The sequence below is a fragment of the Oncorhynchus keta genome, unplaced genomic scaffold (genome assembly GCF_023373465.1).
Source record: "Oncorhynchus keta strain PuntledgeMale-10-30-2019 unplaced genomic scaffold, Oket_V2 Un_scaffold_14044_pilon_pilon, whole genome shotgun sequence".
NCBI classification, from domain to species: Eukaryota; Metazoa; Chordata; class Actinopteri; order Salmoniformes; family Salmonidae; genus Oncorhynchus; species Oncorhynchus keta.
In genome coordinates, this window is record NW_026290781.1 from 711,305 (window position 1) to 738,037 (window position 26,733).

At 44.1% G+C, this 26,733-nt stretch overlaps 2 protein-coding genes across 2 annotated transcripts in view; both read right to left on the bottom strand.

Annotated features, from left to right (window-relative positions):
* Positions 1 to 5,034: 5,034 nt before the first annotated feature.
* The window catches only part of LOC127927424 (uncharacterized), a 185,547-nt gene continuing 163,848 nt past the window's right edge, over positions 5,035 to 26,733 (bottom strand). The window contains exon 2 of the mRNA XM_052513794.1: positions 5,035 to 9,945. Coding sequence (XP_052369754.1) covers positions 8,957 to 9,730 — 774 coding nt within the window. The 5' untranslated portion in view covers positions 9,731 to 9,945 and the 3' untranslated portion in view covers positions 5,035 to 8,956. The remainder of the gene's footprint in view (positions 9,946 to 26,733) is intronic.
* LOC127927421 (low affinity immunoglobulin gamma Fc region receptor II-like) overlaps positions 14,555 to 26,733 on the bottom strand; it is a 118,065-nt gene continuing 105,886 nt past the window's right edge. Inside the window, exons 7-9 of the mRNA XM_052513790.1 lie at positions 25,753 to 25,899; positions 16,088 to 16,129; positions 14,555 to 15,619 (exon numbers count right to left, since the gene is read on the bottom strand). Of these exons, the coding sequence (XP_052369750.1) occupies positions 15,597 to 15,619; positions 16,088 to 16,129; positions 25,753 to 25,899 (212 nt within the window). The 3' untranslated portion in view covers positions 14,555 to 15,596. The remainder of the gene's footprint in view (positions 15,620 to 16,087; positions 16,130 to 25,752; positions 25,900 to 26,733) is intronic.

A 26,733-nucleotide genomic window follows, 5' to 3' on the forward strand; every position in this document is an offset into this window, starting at 1 on the left:
GCATTCCGCTTCGCTCCACAGGTAGTATCACATTTTCATTTCATTTCATTACAGTACAACGGTTTGATTTGTTTGATCGTAGCTAGCTACATAGCTAGCTACATAGCCGTCTTTGAATCAAAGATAATTGTGTAGTCTAGAGCGACTTTCTATGTTAGCTAGCCAGCTATTGTCGTTCTTTTAACGCAACGTAACGTAATCAACACTGCTAGCTAGCCAGCTAGCCCCGAATAGCAGCACTGTAGAAACTATTACACTCAACGGAACGACTTGATTAGTGTAGTGTCAACAACGTAAGCTTAACTTTCTGAACATTTGAGACGTGTAGTCCACTTGTCATTCAATCTCCTTTGCATTAGCGTAGCCTCTTCTGTAGCCTGTCAACTATGTGTCTGTCTATCCCTGTTCTCTCCTCTCTGCACAGACCATACAAACGCTCCACACCGCGTGGCCGCGGCCACCTAATCTGGTGGTCCCAGCGCGCACGACCCACGTGGAGTTCCAGGTCTCCGGTAGCCTCTGGAACTGCCGATCTGCGGCCAACAAGGCAGAGTTCATCTCAGCCTATGCCTCCCTCCAGTCCCTCGACTTCTTGGCACTGACGGAAACATGGATCACCACAGATAACACTGCTACTCCCACTGCTCTCTCTTCGTCCGCCCACGTGTTCTCGCACACCCCGAGAGCTTCTGGTCAGCGGGGTGGTGGCACCGGGATCCTCATCTCTCCCAAGTGGTCATTCTCTCTTTCTCACCTTACCCATCTGTCTATCGCCTCCTTTGAATTCCATGCTGTCACAGTTACCAGCCCTTTCAAGCTTAACATCCTTATCATTTATCCCTCCAGGTTCCCTCGGAGAGTTCATCAATGAGCTTGATGCCTTGATAAGCTCCTTTCCTGAGGACGGCTCACCTCTCACAGTTCTGGGCGACTTTAACCTCCCCACGTCTACCTTTGACTCATTCCTCTCTGCCTCCTTCTTTCCACTCCTCTCCTCTTTTGACCTCACCCTCTCACCTCCGCCCCCCACTCACAAGGCAGGCAATACGCTCGACCTCATCTTTACTAGATGCTGTTCTTCCACTAACCTCATTGCAACTCCCCTCCAAGTCTCCGACCACTACCTTGTATCCTTTTCCCTCTCGCTCTCATCCAACACTTCCACACTGCCCCTACTCGGATGGTATCGCGCCGTCCCAACCTTCGCTCTCTCTCCCCCGCTACTCTCTCCTCTTCCATCCTATCATCTCTTCCCTCTGCTCAAACCTTCTCCAACCTATCTCCTGATTCTGCCTCCTGAACCCTCCTCTCCTCCCTTTCTGCATCCTTTGACTCTCTATGCCCCCATCCTCCAGGCCGGCTCGGTCCTCCCCTCCCGCTCCGTGGCTCGACGACTCATTGCGAGCTCACAGAACAGGGCTCCGGGCAGCCGAGCGGAAATGGAGGAAAACTCGCCTCCCTGCGGACCTGGCATCCTTTCGCTCCCTCCTCTCTACATTTTCCTCTTCTGTCTCTGCTGCTAAAGCCACTTTCTACCACTCTAAATTCCAAGCTTCTGCCTCTAACCCTAGGAAGCTCTTTGCCACCTTCTCCTCCCTCCTGAATCCCCCCCCCTCCTCCCTCTCTGCAGATGACTTCGTCAACCATTTTGAAAAGAAGGTCGACGACATCCGATCCTCGTTTGCTAAGTCAAACGACACCGCTGGTTCTGCTCACACTGCCCTACCCTGTGCTCTGACCTCTTTCTCCCCTCTCTCTCCAGATGAAATCTCGCGTCTTGTGACGGCCGGCCGCCCAACAACCTGCCCGCTTGACCCTATCCCCTCCTCTCTTCTCCAGACCATTTCCGGAGACCTTCTCCCTTACCTCACCTCGCTCATCAACTCATCCCTGACCGCTGGCTACGTCCCTTCCGTCTTCAAGAGAGCGAGAGTTGCACCCCTTCTGAAAAAACCTACACTCGATCCCTCCGATGTCAACAACTACAGACCAGTATCCCTTCTTTCTTTTCTCTCCAAAACTCTTGAACGTGCCATCCTTGGCCAGCTCTCCCGCTATCTCTCTCAGAATGACCTTCTTGATCCAAATCAGTCAGGTTTCAAGACTAGTCATTCAACTGAGACTGCTCTTCTCTGTATCACGGAGGCGCTCCGCACTGCTAAAGCTAACTCTCTCCTCTGCTCTCATCCTTCTAGACCTATCGGCTGCCTTCGATACTGTGAACCATCAGATCCTCCTCTCCACCCTCTCCGAGTTGGGCATCTCCGGAGCGGCCCACGCTTGGATTGCGTCCTACCTGACAGGTCGCTCCTACCTGGTGGCGTGGCGAGAATCTGTCTCCTCACCACGCGCTCTCACCACTGGTGTCCCCAGGGCTCTGTTCTAGGCCCTCTCCTATTCTCGCTATACACCAAGTCACTTGGCTCTGTCATAACCTCACATGGTCTCTCCTATCATTGCTATGCAGACGACACACAATTAATCTTCTCCTTTCCCCCTTCTGATGACCAGGTGGTGAATCGCATCTCTGCATGTCTGGCAGACATATCAGTGTGGATGACGGATCACCACCTCAAGCTGAACCTCGGCAAGACGGAGCTGCTTTTCCTCCCAGGGAAGGACTGCCCATTCCATGATCTCGCCATCACGGTTGACAACTCCATTGTGTCCTCCTCCCAGAGCGCTAAGAACCTTGGCGTGATCCTGGACAACACCCTCTCGTTCTCAACTAACATCAAGGCGGTGGCCCGTTCCTGTAGGTTCATGCTCTACAACATCCGCAGAGTACGACCCTGCCTCACACAGGAAGCGGCGCAGGTCCTAATCCAGGCACTTGTCATCTCCCGTCTGGATTACTGCAACTCGCTGTTGGCTGGCCTCCCTGCCTGTGCCATTAAACCCCTACAACTCATCCAGAACGCCGCAGCCCGTCTGGTGTTCAACCTTCCCAAGTTCTCTCACGTCACCCCGCTCCTCTGCTCTCTCCACTGGCTTCCAGTTGAAGCTCGCATCCGCTACGAGACCATGGTGCTTGCCTACGGAGCTGTGAGGGGAACGGCACCTCAGTACCTCCAGGCTCTGATCAGGCCCTACACCCAAACAAGGGCACTGCGTTCATCCACCTCTGGCCTGCTCGCCTCCCTACCACTGAGGAAGTACAGTTCCCGCTCAGCCCAGTCAAAACTGTTCGCTGCTCTGGCCCTCCAATGGTGGAACAAACTCCCTCACGATGCCAGGACAGCGGAGTCAATCACCACCTTCCGGAGACACCTGAAACCCCACCTCTTTAAGGAATACCTAGGATAGGATAAAGTAATCCTTCTCACCCCCCTTAAAAGATTTAGATGCACTATTGTAAGTGGCTGTTCCACTGGATGTCATAAGGTGAATGCACCAATTTGTAAGTCGCTCTGGATAAGAGCGTCTGCTAAATGACTTAAATGTAAATGTAAATGCAAGTCTCTTATTATCCACAAGATGTCACAATGTTCTTTCTCTTAGTTGTCTGTTTCCTTGCATTCTGTGAGAGGCATCTGAGGAGGCTGTGTTGATGCTCCCAACGTGGTGACTTGAAAATCCTGAGTTTCCTTATTGCTATTATAAACTGGTTACAAATGTAATTAAAAATAAATGTTCTCCCATACCCGTGGTATATGGTCTGATAAACCATGGCTTCCAGCCAATCAGCGTTCAGGGCTAGAACCACCCAGTTTATAACTGCATTGATTGTCTTCAACCTTGTGTTGCCCTTTAGGATCGTGACTAATCGGCTCCAGTGGGTGGTCCTCTAGTCTGATATGTAAATTCTTAACTCACATGTTTTATAGAAGTGGCGTTCCCGTCTTCATGACATGCTCTCTGGGTTGCTTAGCTAGGTATAAGGTATCGTTAGACAACTAAAATCACAGCCTCATCATCACAAAAACATTTGACATCTTTGTTCTGGATATTTCTACACAACGAAAAGGATGTAAACATTATGAAAACTTCAAGTTACAAAGTTTTTGTTATAACGTCGTCATTTAACATTTAATTACATCACAAATCGACATTCTTGTTCATCTAACATTGTTATCACCATTTCGAAATATAATTATATAAATATATAAATATAAATACAAAGTCAATTTATTGCATGTTACAGTTCTGAGGTAGATTCAAAACACTAAAGAACAAAGGATTAGCTGCCTTAGAATTTACGATGGGTAAACCCCCCCATCGCTCTACACTCTACAGGAGGGAGAACTGTGATCCACTGTAACCTGATCCTCAAAGGCCAGTCATAGTGTCACCTGTAAAGTTTGGTGGAGGAAGAATAACGGTCTGGGGCTATTTTTCATGGTTCGGGCCCCTTAGTTCCAGTGAAGGGAAATCTTAACGCAACAGCATACAATGACACTCTTAACGATTCTGTGCTTCCAACTTTGTGGCAAGGCCCTTTCCTGTTTCAGCATGACTGTGTCCCCGTGCACAAAGCCAGGTCCATACAGAAATTGTTTGTTGAGATTGGTGTGGAAGAACTTGACCAGCCTGCACAGAGCCCTGACCTCAACCCCATTGAACACCTTCGGGATGAATTGGAACACAGACTGTGAGCCAGGCCTAATCGCCCAACATCAGTGCCCGACCTCACTAATGCTCTTGTGGCTAAATGAAAACAAGTCATTTTGAAGATACTCAAGGCCCAGGGGGCTTTCGGAGAAACCTGGAATGGAGCATTTAGAAGATACTCAAGGCCCTGGAGGCTGTAGGGGAAACCTGGAATGGAGCATTTAGAAGATACTCAAGGCCCTGGAGGCTGTAGGGGGAACCTGGAATGGAGTCTTTAGAAGATAAATAAAGGGAAGTGAGTGAAATTAAAAACAGAGTGGTTGTGATGTCATTCAGAACAGATTAAAAAACAGGCTACATGATTGAGGAAAGTAATGTATTTAACTCTATATGCTACAAAGACAAAAGCAAAATCTTAGCTAGATGATTAAATGAAAAATAATGGTTTTGCACAAAACAACCACAGTAAAACAATAGGCCTAAATTAGTTTCACGTTTAAATAAAATCAAATAATGATGTACTACTATAGAGATCAAAATGGGAAAATAGAGTAAATAATTATAATAAGTGAATTCCCCTCTCCTGTATGTTTTCTATCTCTGTAACATGTAACGGTATAACATTATACTGAACCTGTAACAAAAATGCCTGAACCACAACACCTATCAGTTGATCTGTATCGACATGAAAAGGGAATGCATTTACAATGTATCAACCATAATGCTATACAGTATATGACCAGTATATGACTGATGTTAAAGGACAGCTGCTGAATGAATAATACAACACACATTATATTAAAACACATTCAAATAGAATAATACATATACAGTCGTGGCCAAAAGTTTTGAGACACAAATATTAATTTTCACACATTCTGCAGCCTCAGTTTGTATGATGGCAATTTGCATATACTCCAGAATGTTATGAAGAGTGATCAGATGAATTGTACTTAATTGCATAGTCCCTCTTTGCAGTGTAAATGAACTGAATCCCCCAAAAACGTGATGATTGAGTTCAAATAACAGACTGGAAGCTTCAAAAGGAGGGTGGTGCTTGGAATCATTGTTCTTCCTCTGTCAACCATGGTTACCTACAAGGAAACACGTGCCGGCATCATTGCTTTGCACAAATAGGGCTTCACAGGGCTTCATATTGCTGCCAGTAATATTGCACCTAAATCAACCATTTATCAGATCATCAAGAACTTCAAGGAGAGCGGTTCAATTGTTGTGAAGAAGACTTCAGGGCTCCCAAGAAAGTCCAGCAAGCACCAGGACCGTCTCCTAAAGTTGATTCAGCTGCGGGATCAGGGCACCACCAGTACAGAGCTTGCTCAGGAATGGCAGCAGGCAGGTTTGAGTGCATCTGCACGCTCAATGAGGCGAAAACGTTTTGGAGGATGGCCTGGTGTCAAGAAGGGCAGCAAAGAAGCCACTTCTCTCCAGGAAAAACATCAGGAACAGACTGATATTCTGCAAAAGGTACAGGGGTTGGACTGCTGAGGACTGGGGTAAAGTCATTTTCTCTGATGAATCCCCTTTCCGATTGTTTGGGGCATCCGGAAAAAAGCTTTTCCGGAGAAGACAAGGTGAGCGCTACCATTAGTCCTGTTTCATGCCAACAGTAAAGCATCCTTAGACATTTCATGTGTGGGGTTGCTTCTCAGCCAAGGGAGTGGGCTCACTCACAATTTTGCCTAAGAACACAGCCATGAATAAAGAATGGTACCAACACATCCTCCGAGAGCAACTTCTCCAAACCATCCAGGAACAGTTTGGTGACAAACAATGCCTTTTCCAGCATGATGGAGCAGCTTGCCATAAGGCAAAAGGGATAACTAAGTGGCTCGGGAACAAAACATCAATATGTTGGGTCCATGGCCAGGAATCTCCCCAGAACTTAATCCCATTGAGAACTAGTGGTCAATCCTCAAGAGGTGGGTGGACAAACAAAACCCCACAAATTCTGACAAACTCCAAGCCTTGATTATGCAAGAATGGGCTGCCATCAGTGGCCCAGAAGTTAATTGACGTCATTTCCGGTCACAACTTGCAGACTTGTTTACGTGTTGCTGTGCGTTTTGTTGCCAACCTATTTTGCTATCTGACAACTTTACGGTTTTTACTTTTTAATTACCGTTTATATTTTTGTTTTTTCCCTCAACTTTTTCACTCCGGACGCTTTATCTGGACACGATTCGTCAGGACCTCCAACAGCCGAAGCTAAGTAGTAACATTAACATGATGCCTTCTAATTGCAGTTGCTGTACTCATAATATACAGGAGAATGATCGCCTTACGGCGAGGATAGCTGTGCTACAAGACCAGCTTCAGACACAATCGTTAGGCAAGGGTAATTTCAGTGTAGGAAAGGATGAAACAGCGTCTGTGCCACCAGTAAGTACAGATAGTAGTATAAATCCCCTGGCACAGTCCCGCAGCCGGACAACTTTCTCACGGTTTCTGGAAGGAAATGCTGTAGGAACGCTCAACCGGTGTTGCTCATTCAGCCGACAGAAACTTTCAACCGGTTTTCCCCATTAAGCAGCGAGTCGGAGTAAGAGGCAGAGCCTTCCCTTGTCTCTACTCCTCCCGTTACGGGGTCTGAGCCTCAGCTTCTCACCATTAGCTCTGACAAATTGAAAACTCTAGTCATTGGCGACTCCATTACCCGCAGTATTAGACTTAAAACGAATCATCCAGCGATCATACACTGTTTACCAGGGGGCAGGGCTACCGACGTTAAGGCTAATCTGAAGATGGTGCTGGCTAAAGCTAAAACTGGCAAGTGTAGAGAGTATAGAGATATTGTTATCCACGTCGGCACCAACGATTTTAGGATGAAACAGTCAGAGATCACCAAGCGCAACATAGCTTCAGCGTGTAAATCAGATGTGTCGGCATCGAGTAATTGTCTCTGGCCCCCTCCCAGTTAGGGGAGTGATGAGCTCTACAGCAGAGTCTCACAACTCAATCGCTGGTTGAAAACTGTTTTCTGCCCCTCCCAAAAGATAGAATTTGTAGATAATTGTCCCTCTTTCTGGGACTCACCCACAAACAGGACCAAGCCTGACCTGCTGAGGAGTGACGGACTCCATCCTAGCTGGAGGGGTGCTCTCATCTTATCTACCAACATAGACAGTGCTCTAACTCCTCTAGCTCCACAATGAAATAGGGTGCAGGCCAGGCAGCAGGCTGTTAGCCAGCCTGCCAGCATAGTGGAGTCTGCCACTTGTCTGCCACGTGTCTGTGCCTCGACCTATGTTGGCGGTGTTCGCCTTAGCAATCTCACTAGGATAAAGACCTCCTCCATTCCTGTCATTATTGAAAGAGATCATGATACCTCACATCTCAAAATAGGGCTACTTAATGTTAGATCCCTTACTTCAAAGACAATTATAGTCAATTAACTAATCACTGATCATAATCTTGTTGTGCTTGGCCTGACTAAAACATGGCTTAAGCCTGATGAATTTACTGTGTTAAATGAGGCCTCACCTCCTGGCTACACTAGTGACCATATCCCCTGGGCATCCCGCAAAGGCGGAGGTGTTGCTAACATTTACGATAGCAAATTTCAATTTACAAAAAAAAAACAATTACGTTTTCGTCTTTTGAGCTTCTAGTCATGAAATCTATGCAGCCTACTCAATCACTTTTTATAGCTACTGTTTACAGGCCTCCTGGGCCATATACAGCGTTCCTCATTGAGTTCCCTGAATTCCTATCAGACCTTGTAGTCATAGCAGATAATATTCTAATCTTTGGTGACTTTAATATTCACATGGAAAAAGTCAAAAGTCGTGCTATAAATTCACAGACAACACAAAGATTCCTTGATGTCCTTCCAGATTCCCTCTGTCTACCCAAGGACGCCAGAGGACAAAAATCAGTTAACCACCTAACTGAGGAACTCAATTTAACCTTGCGCAATACCCTAGATGCAGTTGCACCCCTAAAAACTAAAAACATTTCTCATAAGAAACTATCTCCCTGGTACACAGAAAATACCCGAGCTCTGAAGCAAGCATCCAGAAAATTGGATCGGAAATGGCGCCACACCAAACTGGAATTCTTCCGACTAGCTTGGAAATACAGTACTGTGCAGTACCGAAGAGCCCTTACTGCTGCTCGATCATCCTATTTTTCTAACTTAATTGAGGAAAATAAGAACAATCCGAAATTCCTTTTGATACAGTCGCAATGCTAACTAAAAAGCAGCATTCCCCAAGAGAGGATGGCTTTCACTTTACATTTACATTTACATTTAAGTAATTTAGCAGACGCTCTTATCCAGAGCGACTTACAAATTGGTGCATTCACCTTATGACATCCAGTGGAACAGCCACTTTACAATAGTGCAACTAAATCTTTTAAGGGGGGTGAGAAGGATTACTTTATCCTATCCTAGGTATTCCTTAAAGAGGTGGGGTTTCAGGTGTCTCTGGAAGGTGGTGATTGACTCTGCTGTCCTGGCGTCGTGAGGGAGTTTGTTCCACCATTGGGGGGCCAGAGCAGCGAACAGATTTGACTGGGCTGAGCGGGAACTGTACTTCCTCAGTGGTAGGGAGGCGAGCAGGCCAGAGGTGGATGAACGCAGTGCCCTTGTTTGGGTGTAGGGCCTGATCAGAGCCTGGAAGTACTGAGGTGCCGTTCCCCTCACAGCTCCGTAGGCAGGCACCATGGTCTTGTAGCGGATGCGAGCTTCAACTGGAAGCCAGTGGAGAGAGCGGAGGAGCGGGGTGACGTGAGAGAACTTGGGAAGGTTGAACACCAGACGGGCTGTGGCGTTCTGGATGAGTTGTAGGGGTTTAATGGCACAGGCAGGGAGCCCAGCCAACAGCGAGTTGCAGTAATCCAGACGGGAGATGACAAGTGCCTGGATTAGGACCTGCGCCGCTTCCTGTGTGAGGCAGGGTCGAACTCTGCGGCTGTTGTAGAGCATGAACCTACAGGAACGGGCCACCGCCTTGATGTTAGTTGAGAACGACAGGGTGTTGTCCAGGATCACGCCAAGGTTCTTAGCGCTCTGGGAGGAGGACACAATGGAGTTGTCAACCGTGATGGCGAGATCATGGAACGGGCAGACCTTCCCGGGAGGAAGAGCAGCTCCGTCTTGCCGAGGTTCAGCTTGAGGTGGTGATCCGTCATCCACACTGATATGTCTGCCAGACATGCAGAGATGCGATTCGCCACCTGGTCATCAGAAGGGGGAAAGGAGAAGATTAATTGTGTGTCGTCTGCATAGCAATGATAGGAGAGGCCATGTGAGGTTATGACGGAGCCAAGTGACTTGGTGTATAGCGAGAATAGGAGAGGGCCTAGAACAGAGCCCTGGGGGACACCAGTGGTGAGAGCGCGTGGTGAGGAGACAGATTCTCGCCACGCCACCTGGTAGGAGCGACCTGTCAGGTCGGACGCAATCAAGCGTGGGCCGCGCCGGAGATGCCCAACTCGGAGAGGGTGGAGAGGAGGATCTGATGGTTCACAGTATCGAAGGCAGACGATAGGTCTAGAAGGATGAGAGCAGAGGAGAGAGAGTTAGCTTTAGCAGTGCGGAGCGCCTCCGTGATACAGAGAAGAGCAGTCTCAGTTGAATGACTAGTCTTGAAACCTGACTGATTTGGATCAAGAAGGTCATTCTGAGAGAGATAACGGGAGAGCTGGCCAAGGACGGCACGTTCAAGAGTTTTGGAGAGAAAAGAAAGAAGGGATACTGGTCTGTAGTTGTTGACATCGGAGGGATCGAGTGTAGGTTTTTCAGAAGGGGTGCAACTCTCGCTCTCTTGAAGACGGAAGGGACGTAGCCAGCGGTCAGGGATGAGTTGATGAGCGAGGTGAGGTAAGGGAGAAGGTCTCCGGAAATGGTCTGGAGAAGAGAGGAGGGGATAGGGTCAAGCGGGCAGGTTGTTGGGTGGCCGGCCGTCACAAGACGCGAGATTTCATCTGGAGAGAGAGGGAGAAAGAGGTCAGAGCACAGGGTAGGGCAGTGTGAGCAGAACCAGCGGTGTCGTTTGACTTAGCAAACGAGGATCGGATGTCGTCGACCTTCTTTTCAAAATAGTTGACGAAGTCATCTGCAGAGAGGGAGGAGGGGGAGGGGAGGAGGATTCAGGAGGGGGAGAAGGTGGCAAAGAGCTTCCTAGGGTTAGAGGCAGATGCTTGGAATTTAGAGTGGTAGAAAGTGGCTTTAGCAGCAGAGACAGAAGAGGAAAATGTAGAGAGGAGGGAGTGAAAGGATGCCAGGTCCGCAGGGAGGCGAGTTTTCCTCCATTTCCGCTCGGCTGCCCGGAGCCCTGTTCAATGAGTCGTCGAGCCACGGAGCGGGAGGGGAGGACCGAGCCGGCCTGGAGGATAGGGGGCATAGAGAGTCAAAGGATGCAGAAAGGGAGGAGAGGAGGGTTGAGGAGGCAGAATCAGGAGATAGGTTGGAGAAGGTTTGAGCAGAGGGAAGAGATGATAGGATGGAAGAGGAGAGAGTAGCGGGGGAGAGAGAGCGAAGGTTGGGACGGCGCGATACCATCCGAGTAGGGGCAGTGTGGGAAGTGTTGGATGAGAGCGAGAGGGAAAATGATACAAGGTAGTGGTCGGAGACTTGGAGGGGAGTTGCAATGAGGTTAGTGGAAGAACAGCATCTAGTAAAGATGAGGTCGAGCGTATTGCCTGCCTTGTGAGTAGGGGGAAGGTGAGAGGGTGAGGTCAAAGAGGAGAGGAGTGGAAAGAAGGAGGCAGAGAGGAATGAGTCAAAGGTAGACGTGGGGAGGTTAAAGTCGCCCAGAACTGTGAGAGGTGAGCCGTCCTCAGGAAAGGAGCTTATCAAGGCATCAAGCTCATTGATGAACTCTCGAGGGAACCTGGAGGGCGATAAATGATAAGGATGTTAAGCTTGAAAGGGCTGGTAACTGTGATGGAATTCAAAGGAGGCGATAGACAGATGGGTAAGGGGAGAAAGAGAATGACCACTTGGGAGAGATGAGGATCCCGGTGCCACCACCCCGCTGACCAGAAGCTCTCGGGGTGTGCGAGAACACGTGGGCGGACGAAGAGAGAGCAGCAGGAGTAGCAGTGTTATCTGTGGTGATCCATGTTTCCGTCAGTGCCAAGAAGTCGAGGGACTGGAGGAGGCATAGGCTGAGATGAACTCTGCCTTGTTGGCCGCAGATCGGCAGTTCCAGAGGCTACCGGAGACCTGGAACTCCACGTGGGTCGTGCGCGCTGGGACCACCAGATTAGGGTGGCCGCGGCCACGCGGTGTGGAGCGTTTGTATGGTCTGTGCAGAGAGGAGAGAACAGGGATAGACAGACACATAGTTGACAGGCTACAGAAGAGGCTACGCTAATGCAAAGGAGATTGGAAGGACAAGTGGACTACACGTCTCGAATGTTCAGAAAGTTAAGCTTACGTAGCAAGGATCTTATTGACTAAAATGACTAAAATGATACAGTACTGCTGAAGTAGGCTAGCTGGCAGTGGCTGCGTTGTTGACTTTGTAGGCTAGCTGGCAGTGGCTGCGTTGTTGACACTACACTAATCAAGTCGTTCCGTTGAGTGTAATAGTTTCTACAGTGCTGCTATTCGGGGCTAGCTGGCTAGCTAGCAGTGTTGATTACGTTACGTTGCGTTAAAAGAACGACAATAGCTGGCTAGCTAACCTAGAAAATCGCTCTAGACTACACAATTATCTTTGATTCAAAGACGGCTATGTAGCTAGCTATGTAGCTAGCTACGATCAAACAAATCAAACCGTTGTACTGTAATGAAATGAAATGAAAATGTGATACTACCTGTGGAGCGAAGCGGAATGCGACCGGGTTGTTGAGTTCTACTCGGTAGACGTTGGCTATCTGTTGGCTAGCTAGCAGTGTCTCCTACGTTCAGGACGACAAATAGCTGGCTAGCTAACCTCGGTAAATTAAGATAATCACTCTAAGACTACACACTCTAAACTACACAATTATCTTGAATACGAAGACAGCAAAGACAACTATGTAGCTAGCTAACACTACACGAATCAAGTCGCAGTGATAAATTCATGAACTTCTTTGAGGAAAAGATCATGATTATTACAAAGCAAATTACGGACTCCTCGTTAAATCTGCGTATTCCTTCAAAGCTCAGTTGTCCTGAGTCTGCACAACTCTGCCAGGACCTAGGATCAAGAGAGACGCTCAAGTGTTTTAGTACTATATCTCTTGACACAATGATGAAAATAATCATGGCCTCTAAAACTTCAAGCTGAATACTGGACCCTATTCCAACTAAACTACTGAAAGAGCTGCTTCCTATGCTTGGCCCTCCTATGTTGAACATAATAAACGGCTCTCTATCCACCGGATGTGTACCAAACGCACTAAAATGGCAGTAATAAAGCCTCTCTTGAAAAAGCCAAACCTTGACCCAGAAAATATAAAAAACTATCGGCCTATATCGAATCTTCCACTCCTCTCAAAAATTTTAGAAAAGGCTGATGCGCAGCAACTCACTCCCTTCCTGAAGACAAAACAATGTATATGAAATGCTTGTCTGGTTTTAGACCCCATCATAGCACTTAGACTGCACTTGTGAAGGTGGTAAATTACCATTTTAATGGCATCAGACCGAGGCTCTGCATCTGCCCTCGTGCTCCTAGACCTTAGTGTTGCTTTTGATACCATCGATCACCGCATTCTTTTGGAGAGATTGGAAACCCAAATTGGTCTACACGGACAAGTTCTGGCCTGGTTCCGTTTTAGGACCACTATTGTTTTCACTATATATTTTACCTCTTGGGGATGTCATTTGAAAACATAATGTTAACTTTCACTGCTATGCGGATGACACACAGCTGTACATTTCAATGAAACATGGTGAAGCCCCAAAATTGCCCTCGCTAGAAGCATGTGTTTCAGACATAAGGAAGTGGATGGCTGCAAACTTTCTACTTTTAAACTCGGACTAAACAGAGATGCTTGTTCTAGGTCCCAAGAAACAAAGATATCTTCTGTTGAATCTGACAATTAATCTTAATGGTTGTACAGTCTTCTCAAATAAAACCTTGGCGTTACTCTGGACCCTGATCTCTCTTTTGAAGAACATATCAAGACCATTTCAAGGACCGCTTTTTTCCATCCACGTAACATTGCAAAAATCAGAAACTTTCTTTCCAAAAATGATGCAGAAAAATTAATCCATGCTTTTGTCACTTCGAGGTTAGACTACTGCAATGCTCTACTTTCCGGCTACCCGGATAAAGCACTAAATACACTTCAGTTAGTGCTATATACGGCTGCTAGAATCCTGACTAGAACCCCAAAATTTGATCATATTACTCCAGTGTTAGCCTCCCTACCCTGGCTTCCTGTCAAAGCAAGGGCTGATTTCAAGGTTTTACTGCTAACTTACAAAGCATTACATGGGCTTGCTCCTCTCTGATTTGGTCCTGCTGTACATACCTACACGTACGCTACGGTCACAAGACGCAGGCCTCCTAATTGTCCCTAGAATTTCTAAGCAAACAGCTGGAGGCAGGGCTTTCTCCTATAGAGCTCCATTTCTATGGAACGGTCTGCCCACCCATGTCAGAGACGCAAACTCGGTCTCAACCTTTAAGTCCTCACTGAAGACTCATCTCTTCAGTGGGTCATATGATTGAGTGTAGTCTGGCCCAGGAGTGGGAAGGTGAACGGAAACCGCCCTTGCTGTCTCTGCCTGGCCGGTTCCCCTCTTTCTCTTTCTATTACAGGGGCTGAGTCACTGGCTTACTGGGGCTCACTCATACCGTCCCTGGAGGGGGTGCGTCACCTGAGTGGGTTGATTCACTGATGTGGTCATCCTGTCTGGGTTGGCGTCCCCCCTTGGGTTGTGCCGTGGCGGAGATCTTTGTGGGCTATACTCAGCCTTGTCTCAGGATGGTAAGTTGGTGGTTGAAGATATCCCTCTAGTGGTGTGGGGGCTGTGCTTTGGCAAAGTGGGTGGGGTTATATCCTTCCTGTTTGGCCCTGTCCGGGGTGTCCTCGGATGGGGCCACAGTGTCTCCTGACCCCTCCTGTCTCAGCCTCCAGTATTTATGCTGCAGTAGTTTATGTGTCGGGGGGCTAGGGTCAGTTTGTTATATCTGGAGTACTTCTCCTGTCCTATTCGGTGTCCTGTGTGAATTTAAGTGTGCTCTCTCTAATTCTCTCTTTCTTTCTCTCTCTCTGAGGACCTGAGCCCTAGGAACATGCCTCAGGACTACCTGACATGATGAGTCCTTGCTGTTCCCAGTCCACCTGGCCGTGCTGCTGCTCCAGTTTCAACTGTTCTGCCTTATTATTATTCGACCATGCTGGTCATTTATGAACATTTGAACATCTTGGCCATGTTCTGTTATAATCTCCACCCGGCACAGCCAGAAGAGGACTGGCCACCCCACATAGCCTGGTTCCTCTCTAGGTTTCTTGCTAGGTTTTGGCCTTTCTAAGGAGTTTTAGCCACCGTGCTTCTACACCTGCATTGCTTGCTGTTTGGGGTTTTAGGCTGGGTTTCTGTACAGCACTTTGAGATATCAGCTGATGTACGAAGGGCTATATAAATACATTTGATTTGATTTGATTTGATTGACAGCATGCCAGGGCAGATTGCAGAGGTCTTGAAAAAGAAGGGTCAACACTGCAAATATTGACTCTGCATAAACTTAATGTAATTGTCAATAAAAGCCTTTGACACTTATGAATTGCTTGTAACCAAAGGGACCTAATTGGTCTTGGTGTGTCTTCCTGGGTACCCTGGTTTACCCTGGTTTCACCTAAACAGACAGTTATCAACACTTTTCATAGTAACATCTGCCAAAAAATATCTAAAGACACTGAAGCAGCAAACTTTGTGGAAATTAATATTTGTGTCATTCTCAAAACATTTGGCCACGACTGTAGCAGTTAATAGATCACATTTGATCAAATGCCACTATTGTTCCAGCAGGTGGAGCTACAATGTAACAACATACAGCATTGTGACTCACAGTTCTATATTAGAATTCCATGAGTTCCATTCTGATGGTTGTTATGGTGATCAGGTGATCTCAGCCTCACTCTTCTTCAACACGATCACCTGTTCAACACAGAAGTAGTTCATCAGTGTGGCCATGTATTTACTTATCCAATACAGAACCACTTAGAAATGTAAATCATATCAGATCATTTACTAGTCAATACTGTGCTACAGTACCAGCGGGATATTTACTCCTCATCAATACTGTGCCACATAGAAATTGAAATCACATCTGCTACTTAGAATCTTGCTTATGTCCAGCTCTTCTATATCAATACCAGGGCTATTTACTCCTTATCAATAGCAGGGCTATTTACTCCTTATCAATACCAGGGCTATTTACCCCTTATCAATACCCAGAGTTTTTACTCCTAAATTCATGAATTCATATCAGTTACATTATATATTTTGGTTGTGGACTCTAATCCATCCTACTTTCTACTAAGAGGTAATATAATATAGTACACACTGTGTTCAGAATACCATATTGTGCCCCTGCAGCTGTTGTGTTGTAAGGTAGAAACTCACCTAACTGGTCTTGGTGGGTCTTCCTGGGTATCCTGGTTTCACCTAAACAGACAGTTATCAACACTTTACAACATGGTTCAATCAGAGATACAGTTATCAACACTTTACAACATGGTTCAATCAGAGATACAGTTATCAACACTTTACAACATGGTTCAATCAGAGATACAGTTATCAACACTTTACAACATGGTTCAATCAGAGATACAGTTATCAACACTTTACAACATGGTTCAATCAGAGATACAGTTATCAACACTTTACAACATGGTTCAATCAGAGATACAGTTATCAACACTTTACAACATGGTTCAATCAGAGCTACAGTTATCAACACTTTACAACATGGTTCAATCAGAGATACAGTTATCAACATGGTTCAATCAGAGATACAGTTATCAACACTTTACAACATGGTTCAATCAGAGCTACAGTTATCAACACTTTACAACATGGTTCAATCAGAGATACAGTTATCAACACTTTACAACATGGTTCAATCAGAGCTACAGTTATCAACACTTTACAACATGGTTCAATCAGAGATACAGTTATCAACACTTTACAACATGGTTCAATCAGAGCTACAGTTATCAACACTTTACAACATGGTTCAATCAGAGCTACAGTTATCAACACTTTATAACATGGTTCAATCAGAGATACAGTTATCAACACTTTACAACATGGTTCAATCAGAGATACAGTTATCAACACTTTACAACATGGTTCAATCAGAGATACAGTTATCAACACTTTACAACATGGTTCAATCAGAGCTACAGTTATCAACACTTTACAACATGGTTCAATCAGAGATACAGTTATCAACACTTTACAACATGGTTCAATCAGAGATACAGTTATCAACACTTTAAACATGGTTCAATCAGAGATACAGTTATCAACACTTTACAACATGGTTCAATCAGAGATACAGTTATCAACACTTTACAACATGGTTCAATCAGAGATACAGTTATCAACACTTTACAACATGGTTCAATCAGAGATACAGTTATCAACACTTTATGACATGGTTCAATCAGAGATACAGTTATCAACACTTTACAACATGGTTCAATCAGAGATACAGTTATCAACACTTTATAACATGGTTCAATCAGAGATACAGTTATCAACACTTTACAACATGGTTCAATCAGAGATACAGTCATCAACACTAAGACATGGTTCAATCAGAGATACAGTTATCAACACTTTATAACATGGATCAATCAGAGATACAGTTATCAACACTTTACAACATGGATCAATCAGAGATACAGTTATCAACACTTTACAACATGGATCAATCAGAGATACAGTTATCAACACTTTACAACATGGATCAATCAGAGATACAGTTATCAACACTTTACAACATGGATCAATCAGAGATACAGTTATCAACACTTTACAACATGGATCAATCAGAGATACAGTTATCAACACTTTACAACATGGTTCAATCAGAGATACAGTTATCAACACTTTACAACATGGTTCAATCAGAGATACAGTTATCAACACTTTATGACATGGTTCAATCAGAGATACAGTTATCAACACTTTACAACATGGTTCAATCAGAGATACAGTTATCAACACTTTATGACATGGTTCAATCAGAGCTACAGTTATCAACACTTTACAACATGGTTCAATCAGAGATACAGTTATCAACACTTTACAACATGGTTCAATCAGAGATACAGTTATCAACACTTTATAACATGGTTCAATCAGAGATACAGTTATCAACACTTTACAACCTGGTTCAATCAGAGATACAGTTATCAACACTTTATAACATGGTTCAATCAGAGATACAGTTATCAACACTTTACAACCTGGTTCAATCAGAGATACAGTTATCAACACTTTATAACATGGTTCAATCAGAGATACAGTTATCAACACTTTACAACATGGTTCAATCAGAGATACAGTTATCAATACTTTATAACATGGTTCAATCAGAGATACAGTTATCAACACTTTACAACATGGTTCAATCAGAGATACAGTTATCAACACTTTACAACATGGATCAATCAGAGATACAGTTATCAACACTTTACAACATGGTTCAATCAGAGCTACAGTTATCAACACTTTACAACATGGTTCAATCAGAGATACAGTTATCAACACTTTACAACATGGTTCAATCAGAGATACAGTTATCAACACTTTACAACATGGTTCAATCAGATCTACAGTTATCAACACTTTACAACATGGTTCAATCAGAGATACAGTTATCAACACTTTATAACATGGATCAATCAGAGATACAGTTATCAACACTTTACAACATGGTTCAATCAGAGCTACAGTTATCAACACTTTACAACATGGTTCAATCAGAGATACAGTTATCAACACTTTACAACATGGTTCAATCAGAGCTACAGTTATCAACACTTTACAACATGGTTCAATCAGAGCTACAGTTATCAACACTTTACAACATGGTTCAATCAGAGATACAGTTATCAACACTTTACAACATGGTTCAATCAGAGCTACAGTTATCAACACTTTACAACATGGTTCAATCAGAGCTACAGTTATCAACACTTTACAACATGGTTCAATCAGAGATACAGTTATCAACACTTTACAACATGGTTCAATCAGAGATACAGTTATCAACACTTTACAACATGGTTCAATCAGAGCTACAGTTATCAACACTTTACAACATGGTTCAATCAGAGCTACAGTTATCAACACTTTACAACATGGTTCAATCAGAGATACAGTTATCAACACTTTACAACATGGTTCAATCAGAGATACAGTTATCAACACTTTAAACATGGTTCAATCAGAGATACAGTTATCAACACTTTACAACATGGTTCAATCAGAGATACAGTTATCAACACTTTACAACATGGTTCAATCAGAGATACAGTTATCAACACTTTATGACATGGTTCAATCAGAGATACAGTTATCAACACTTTATGACATGGTTCAATCAGAGCTACAGTTATCAACACTTTACAACATGGTTCAATCAGAGATACAGTTATCAACACTTTACAACATGGTTCAATCAGAGATACAGTTATCAACACTTTATAACATGGTTCAATCAGAGATACAGTTATCAACACTTTACAACCTGGTTCAATCAGAGATACAGTTATCAACACTTTATAACATGGTTCAATCAGAGATACAGTTATCAACACTTTACAACATGGTTCAATCAGAGATACAGTTATCAACACTTTACAACATGGTTCAATCAGAGATACAGTTATCAACACTTTACAACATGGTTCAATCAGAGATACAGTTATCAACACTTTAAACATGGTTCAATCAGAGATACAGTTATCAACACTTTACAACATGGTTCAATCAGAGATACAGTTATCAACACTTTACAACATGGTTCAATCAGAGATACAGTTATCAACACTTTACAACATGGTTCAATCAGAGATACAGTTATCAACACTTTACAACATGGTTCAATCAGAGCTACAGTTATCAACACTTTACAACATGGTTCAATCAGAGATACAGTTATCAACACTTTACAACATGGTTCAATCAGAGCTACAGTTATCAACACTTTACAACATGGTTCAATCAGAGATACAGTTATCAACACTTTACAACATGGTTCAATCAGAGATACAGTTATCAACACTTTACAACATGGTTCAATCAGAGATACAGTTATCAACACTTTACAACATGGTTCAATCAGAGATACAGTTATCAACACTTTATGACATGGTTCAATCAGAGATACAGTTATCAACACTTTATGACATGGTTCAATCAGAGCTACAGTTATCAACACTTTACAACATGGTTCAATCAGAGATACAGTTATCAACACTTTACAACATGGTTCAATCAGAGATACAGTTATCAACACTTTATAACATGGTTCAATCAGAGATACAGTTATCAACACTTTACAACCTGGTTCAATCAGAGATACAGTTATCAACACTTTATAACATGGTTCAATCAGAGATACAGTTATCAACACTTTACAACCTGGTTCAATCAGAGATACAGTTATCAACACTTTATAACATGGTTCAATCAGAGATACAGTTATCAACACTTTACAACATGGTTCAATCAGAGATACAGTTATCAATACTTTATAACATGGTTCAATCAGAGATACAGTTATCAACACTTTACAACATGGTTCAATCAGAGATACAGTTATCAACACTTTATGACATGGTTCAATCAGAGCTACAGTTATCAACACTTTACAACATGGTTCAATCAGAGATACAGTTATCAACACTTTACAACATGGTTCAATCAGAGATACAGTTATCAACACTTTACAACATGGTTCAATCAGAGCTACAGTTATCAACACTTTACAACATGGTTCAATCAGAGATACAGTTATCAACACTTTACAACATGGTTCAATCAGAGATACAGTTATCAACACTTTACAACATGGTTCAATCAGAGATACAGTTATCAACATGGTTCAATCAGAGATACAGTTATCAACACTTTACAACATGGTTCAATCAGAGCTACAGTTATCAACACTTTACAACATGGTTCAATCAGAGATACAGTTATCAACACTTTACAACATGGTTCAATCAGAGATACAGTTATCAACACTTTACAACATGGTTCAATCAGAGATACAGTTATCAACACTTTACAACATGGTTCAATCAGAGATACAGTTATCAACACTTTACAACATGGTTCAATCAGAGATACAGTTATCAACACTTTACAACATGGTTCAATCAGAGATACAGTTATCAACACTTTACAACATGGTTCAATCAGAGATACAGTTATCAACACTTTACAACATGGTTCAATCAGAGATACAGTTATCAACACTTTACAACATGGTTCAATCGGAGCTACAGTTATCAACACTTTACAACATGGTTCAATCAGAGATACAGTTATCAACACTTTACAACATGGTTCAATCAGAGATACAGTTATCAACACTTTACAACATGGTTCAATCAGAGATACAGTTATCAACACTTTACAACATGGTTCAATCAGAGCTACAGTTATCAACACTTTACAACATGGTTCAATCAGAGCTACAGTTATCAACACTTTATAACATGGTTCAATCAGAGATACAGTTATCAACACTTTAAACATGGTTCAATCAGAGCTACAGTTATCAACACTTTACAACATGGTTCAATCAGATCTACAGTTATCAACACTTTATAACATGGTTCAATCAGAGATACAGTTATCAACACTTTAAACATGGTTCAATCAGAGATACAGTTATCAACACTTTACAACATGGTTCAATCAGAGCTACAGTTATCAACACTTTACAACATGGTTCAATCAGAGATACAGTTATCAACACTTTAAACATGGTTCAATCAGAGATACAGTTATCAACACTTTACAACATGGTTCAATCAGAGATACAGTTATCAACACTTTACAACATGGATCAATCAGAGATACAGTTATCAACACTTTACAACATGGTTCAATCAGATCTACAGTTATCAACACTTTACAACATGGTTCAATCAGAGATACAGTTATCAACACTTTACAACATGGTTCAATCAGAGATACAGTTATCAACACTTTATAACATGGATCAATCAGAGATACAGTTATCAACACTTTACAACATGGTTCAATCAGAGATACAGTTATCAACACTTTATAACATGGTTCAATCAGAGATACAGTTATCAACACTTTACAACATGGTTCAATCAGAGATACAGTTATCAACACTTTACAACATGGTTCAATCAGAGATAGTTATCAACACTTTATAACATGGTTCAATCAGAGATACAGTTATCAATACTTTACAACATGGTTCAATCAGAGATACAGTTATCAACACTTTACAACATGGTTCAATCAGAGCTACAGTTATCAATACTTTACAACATGGTTCAATCAGAGATACAGTTATCAACACTTTACAACATGGTTCAATCAGTGTATTTGGCAAACTTGATGATGGTGTTGGAGTCATGCCTGGCCATGCAGTCATGAGTGAACAGGGACTACAGGAGGGGACAGAGCACACGCCCCTGAGGGGCCCAATGTTGAGGATCAGCGTGGCGGATGTGTTGCTACCTACCCTTACCACCTGGGGGCGGCCTGTCAGGATGTCCAGTATCCAGTTGGGTTATGTACGTACTGTCACTGTGGGTATGATGTCATCGATGCATTTATTGATGAAGCCAGTGACTGATGTGGTGTACTCCTCAATGCCATCGGAAGACTCACGGAACATGTTCCAGTCTGTGCTCGCAGTCCTCTGCATCTGCTTCATCTGACCACTTTCTTAATGACCGAGTCACTGGTGCTTCCTGCTTTACATTTAGCTTGTAAGCAGGAATTAGGAGGATAGAATTATGGTCAGATTTTCCAATCTGAGAGAGAGCTTTATACGCTTCTCCGTGTGTGGAATAAAGGAGTCTTTCCCTCTGGTAGAACGGTAAAACGGATTTGAGTTTCCCTGCATTAAAGTCTCTGGCCATTAGGTTGAGCGTTTTCCTGTTTGCTTATACAGCTCATTGAGTGCAGTCTTAGTGCCAGCATCGGTTTGTGGTGGTATATAGACAGCAACGAAAATATAGATGAAAACTCTCTGTGTAAACAGTATGGTCTACAGCTTATCATGTGATACTCTACCTCAGGCGAGCATAACCTCGAGACCTTAGATATGGTGCACCAGCTGTTGTTTACAAATATACATAGACCTTCACCCCTTGTCTTACCAGAGTCTGCTGTTCTATTCTGCCGAAAAAGTGTAAAACCCTGCAGCTGTATGTTATTCATTTATTCAGACTCAGTGAAACCTAAGATATTACAGTTTTTTAATGTCCTGTTGGTAGGATATACGTGATCATCTATTTATATTATTTATTGATTATTGGCTAGGACCTATGGTAATAATAAATAATCAATAAAATGTAGATTACACTCTCGCCATTGGATCCTTACAAGGCTCTTTGTCCTTGATATCACTGTCTCTTTCTCCTGTGAATGTTGGGGATGAGGGCCTTGTTAGGCGTCTGTTAGGCGTCTGTTAGGCGTCTGTTAGGCGTCTGTTAGGCGTCTGTTAGGCGTCTGTTAGGCGTCTGATAGGCGTCTGTTAGGCGTCTGTTAGGCGTCTGAAGTAAAACAGTCCCACAACATCAAAATCCACCACCAAACTTCCCAGTGGGGATGAGGTGCTTTTCTTTCTGACCAAACCCACCTCTGGTATTTGTTTTTCGAAAAAGCTCTATTTTGGTCTCATCAGACCATAGAACCCGGTCCAATTGAAAGTTACAATAACATATGGCAAACAACTTCTGGTTATATAGGGGTAGCCTAGTGGTTACAGCGGTGGACTGGTAACCAAAAGGTTGCAAGATTTAATCCCAAAGCTGAAAAGGTAAAAATAAATCTGTTGTTCTGCCCCTGAACAAGGAAGTTCCTAGGCTGTCATTGAAAGTAAGAATTGGTTCTTAACTGACCTGCCTTGTTAAATAAATAGGTGGCATCTGATTGTGGTTTTGGAGACTTTCTGATTCTCCAGCTGTGATCCTTGGAGATTTTTTTGTCCACTGGGACCATCCTCCCCTCTCCTCTCAATATAGACATGATTGTTAAGGCGGCACAGCCTGCTCCGGAACGTCCTCCTCTGGTAAAGCCTTGTTTTTCTCCCGTGGAATACCAGGACCTCCTGGAGGTTTTCAGCTAGGCTTGCACCACCTCCCTTCCTCTGCATCGTCCCTACGATTGCCCTCCTCCTGGGTACCACACTGCCTAGTGGGCGGCTATATTCCCTGTCTGGCCCTGAGACCAAGGAGAAGTACATTGAGGACTCTCTGGCTGCTGGGAGCATTCGTCCTCCTGCCTTAACTGATGGCACAGGCTTCTTCTTTGTGGAAAAGAAGGACTAGACCCTGCATCCATGACTATCGGGACCTCAATAACATTTAAGAATTGTTACCCTTTACCACTCCTCTCCTCGGGTTGCAATCCTCTCCAACCAAGTTTTCCAAGTTGGACCTTTGGAATGCCTAGTTCGGATACGCGAAGGAGACAAGTGGAAGACAGCCTTCAACACAGCTAACGGACACTATGAGTACCTGGACATTCCGTTTGGACTCCAACGCTCCCTCAGTGTTCCAGGTCCTGGTCAATGATGAGCCCGTTGGGCTCTGTTATTCATCAGATTCAACTTTACCATCTCCTACTGCCCAGGTTCCAAGAATATGAAGCTTGACACTCTCTCTCGTCTGTATAGATCTGCTCTGTGACCATCCTCCTCACCTCATGTCTTGCTGCTACAGTTGTCTGGTGGGTGGTTTAACTGGATGTTTGTTCAGATTTGGTTCCGGTCCTGGATTCGGCTCATTCCTCCAAGCTCACCGGCCTCCTGAGTGTTCGACCTCGGCGCAGTCAACCAATACCGGGTTATGGCCCAGAGGAGAGGACCCGGTTGTCATCGCCGGCACCCCATTATCCCCTATGTATTTATACCGGTGTTTTCTGTCTGCTTGTTGCCAATTCGTCTTGTCTCGACAAGCCTAGCAGCGTGTTGTTCCATACTCCTGTCTTTTAGTCCCTGTTTTCTAGTCCTCCTGGTTCCGACCTAATCTGCCTGCCCTGACACTGAGCCCACTTGCCATACCATTCAGCCTGCCTGCCGCCCTGTACCTTTCGGATTCTGACCTGGTTTGCAGACTTCTGCCTGTCTCCGACCTACCCCTGCCTGTTTGGCCCTGCCCAGGGGTATCATCGGATGGGGCCACAGTGTCTCCTGACCCCTCCTGTCTCAGCCTCCAGTATTTATGCAGCAGTAGTTTATGTGTCGGGAGGCTAGGGTCAGTCTGTTATATCAGGAGTATTTCTCCTGTCTTATCCGGTGTCCTGTGTGAATTTAAGTATGCTCTCTCTAATTCTCTAATCCCTAGGACCATGCCTCAGGACTACCTGGCATGATGACTCCTTGTTGTCCCCAGTCCACCTGGCCGTGCTGCTGCTCCAGTTTCAACTGTTCTGCCTGCGGCTGTTCACTGTGATTACTATTTTTTGATGCTGGTCATTTATGAACATTTGAACATCTTGGCCATGTTCTGCTATAATCTCAACCCGGCACAGCCAGAAGAGGACTGGCCACCCCTCATAGCCTGGTTCCTCTCTAGGTTTCTTCCTAGGTTTTGGCCTTTCTAGGGAATTTTTCCGAGCCACCGTACTTCGACACCTGCATTACTTGCTGTTTGGGGTTTTTAGGTTGGGTTTCTGTACAGCACTTTGATATATCAGCTGATGTAAGAAGGGCTTTATAAATACATTTGATTTGATTTGTATTTTTTAATAAATATCAGAGACTCCAAACATCTGCCTCCTGCATCCTGTAGGAATTTCACTCATAAGAATTTATGTTTAATAATAATAATACAATATAATAATAACAATAATAATAATGTTCCGGATAAAACATTTTTTTTCAATCATTTCACTTCAATTATATTTGGGATTTTTGTGAATGTTTTTAATTAAAGACCAAGATGATTAAAATAAAAATGTTGCTCATATTTAACAACGGTGCCAATATTAGTGGAGGGCTGGAGTATTCTGTTGGAATGAGGTGATCCTGTATGAACTCAGGTTCTCACCTTGAGCCCTGCTCCTACAGCCTTTCACCAGCAGTATGATGGTCACCAGCAGGTAGGGAGACCCCACCAGTAGACTACACAGCAGCCTGGGTAGAGAAATGGACAACACTGGGACTGCTGGAGATGGAATGGGTAATTGACCTGCAGCTGGAGAAAGAATGAGATCTGTATTATGAGCAATATATTATTATTATATAATTATTTACAGATAGAGAGACCCCACCAGCAGTATGATGGTCACCAACCGGTAGGGAGACCCCACCAGTAGACTAAACAGCAGCCTGGGTAGAGACATGGACAACACTGGAGATGGTGCTGGGTAGAGACATGGACAACACTGGAGATGGTGATGAGAGAGACATGGACAACACTGGAGATGGTGCTGGGTAGAGACATGGACAACACTGGAGATGGTGATGGGGGAGACATGGACAACACTGGAGATGGTGCTGGGTAGAGACATGGACAACACTGGAGATGGTGATGAGAGAGACATGGACAACACTGGAGATGGTGATGGGGGGAGACATGGACAACACTGGAGATGGTGATGAGAGAGACATGGACAACACTGGAGATGGTGCTGGGGGGAGACATGGACAACACTGGAGATGGTGCTGGGGGAGACATGGACAACACTGGAGATGGTGCTGGTAGAGAGACATGGACAACACTGGAGATGGTGATGGGAGAGACATGGACAACACTGGAGATGGTGCTGGGTAGAGACATGGACAACACTGGAGATGGTGATGGGTAGAGACATGGACAACACTGGAGATGGTGCTGGGTAGAGACATGGACAACACTGGAGATGGTGATGGGTAGAGACATGGACAACACTGGAGATGGTGATGGGTAGAGACATGGACAACACTGGAGATGGTGATGGGTAGAGACATGGACAACACTGGAGATGGTGCTGGGTAGAGACATGGACAACACTGGAGATGGTGCTGGGTAGAGACATGGACAACACTG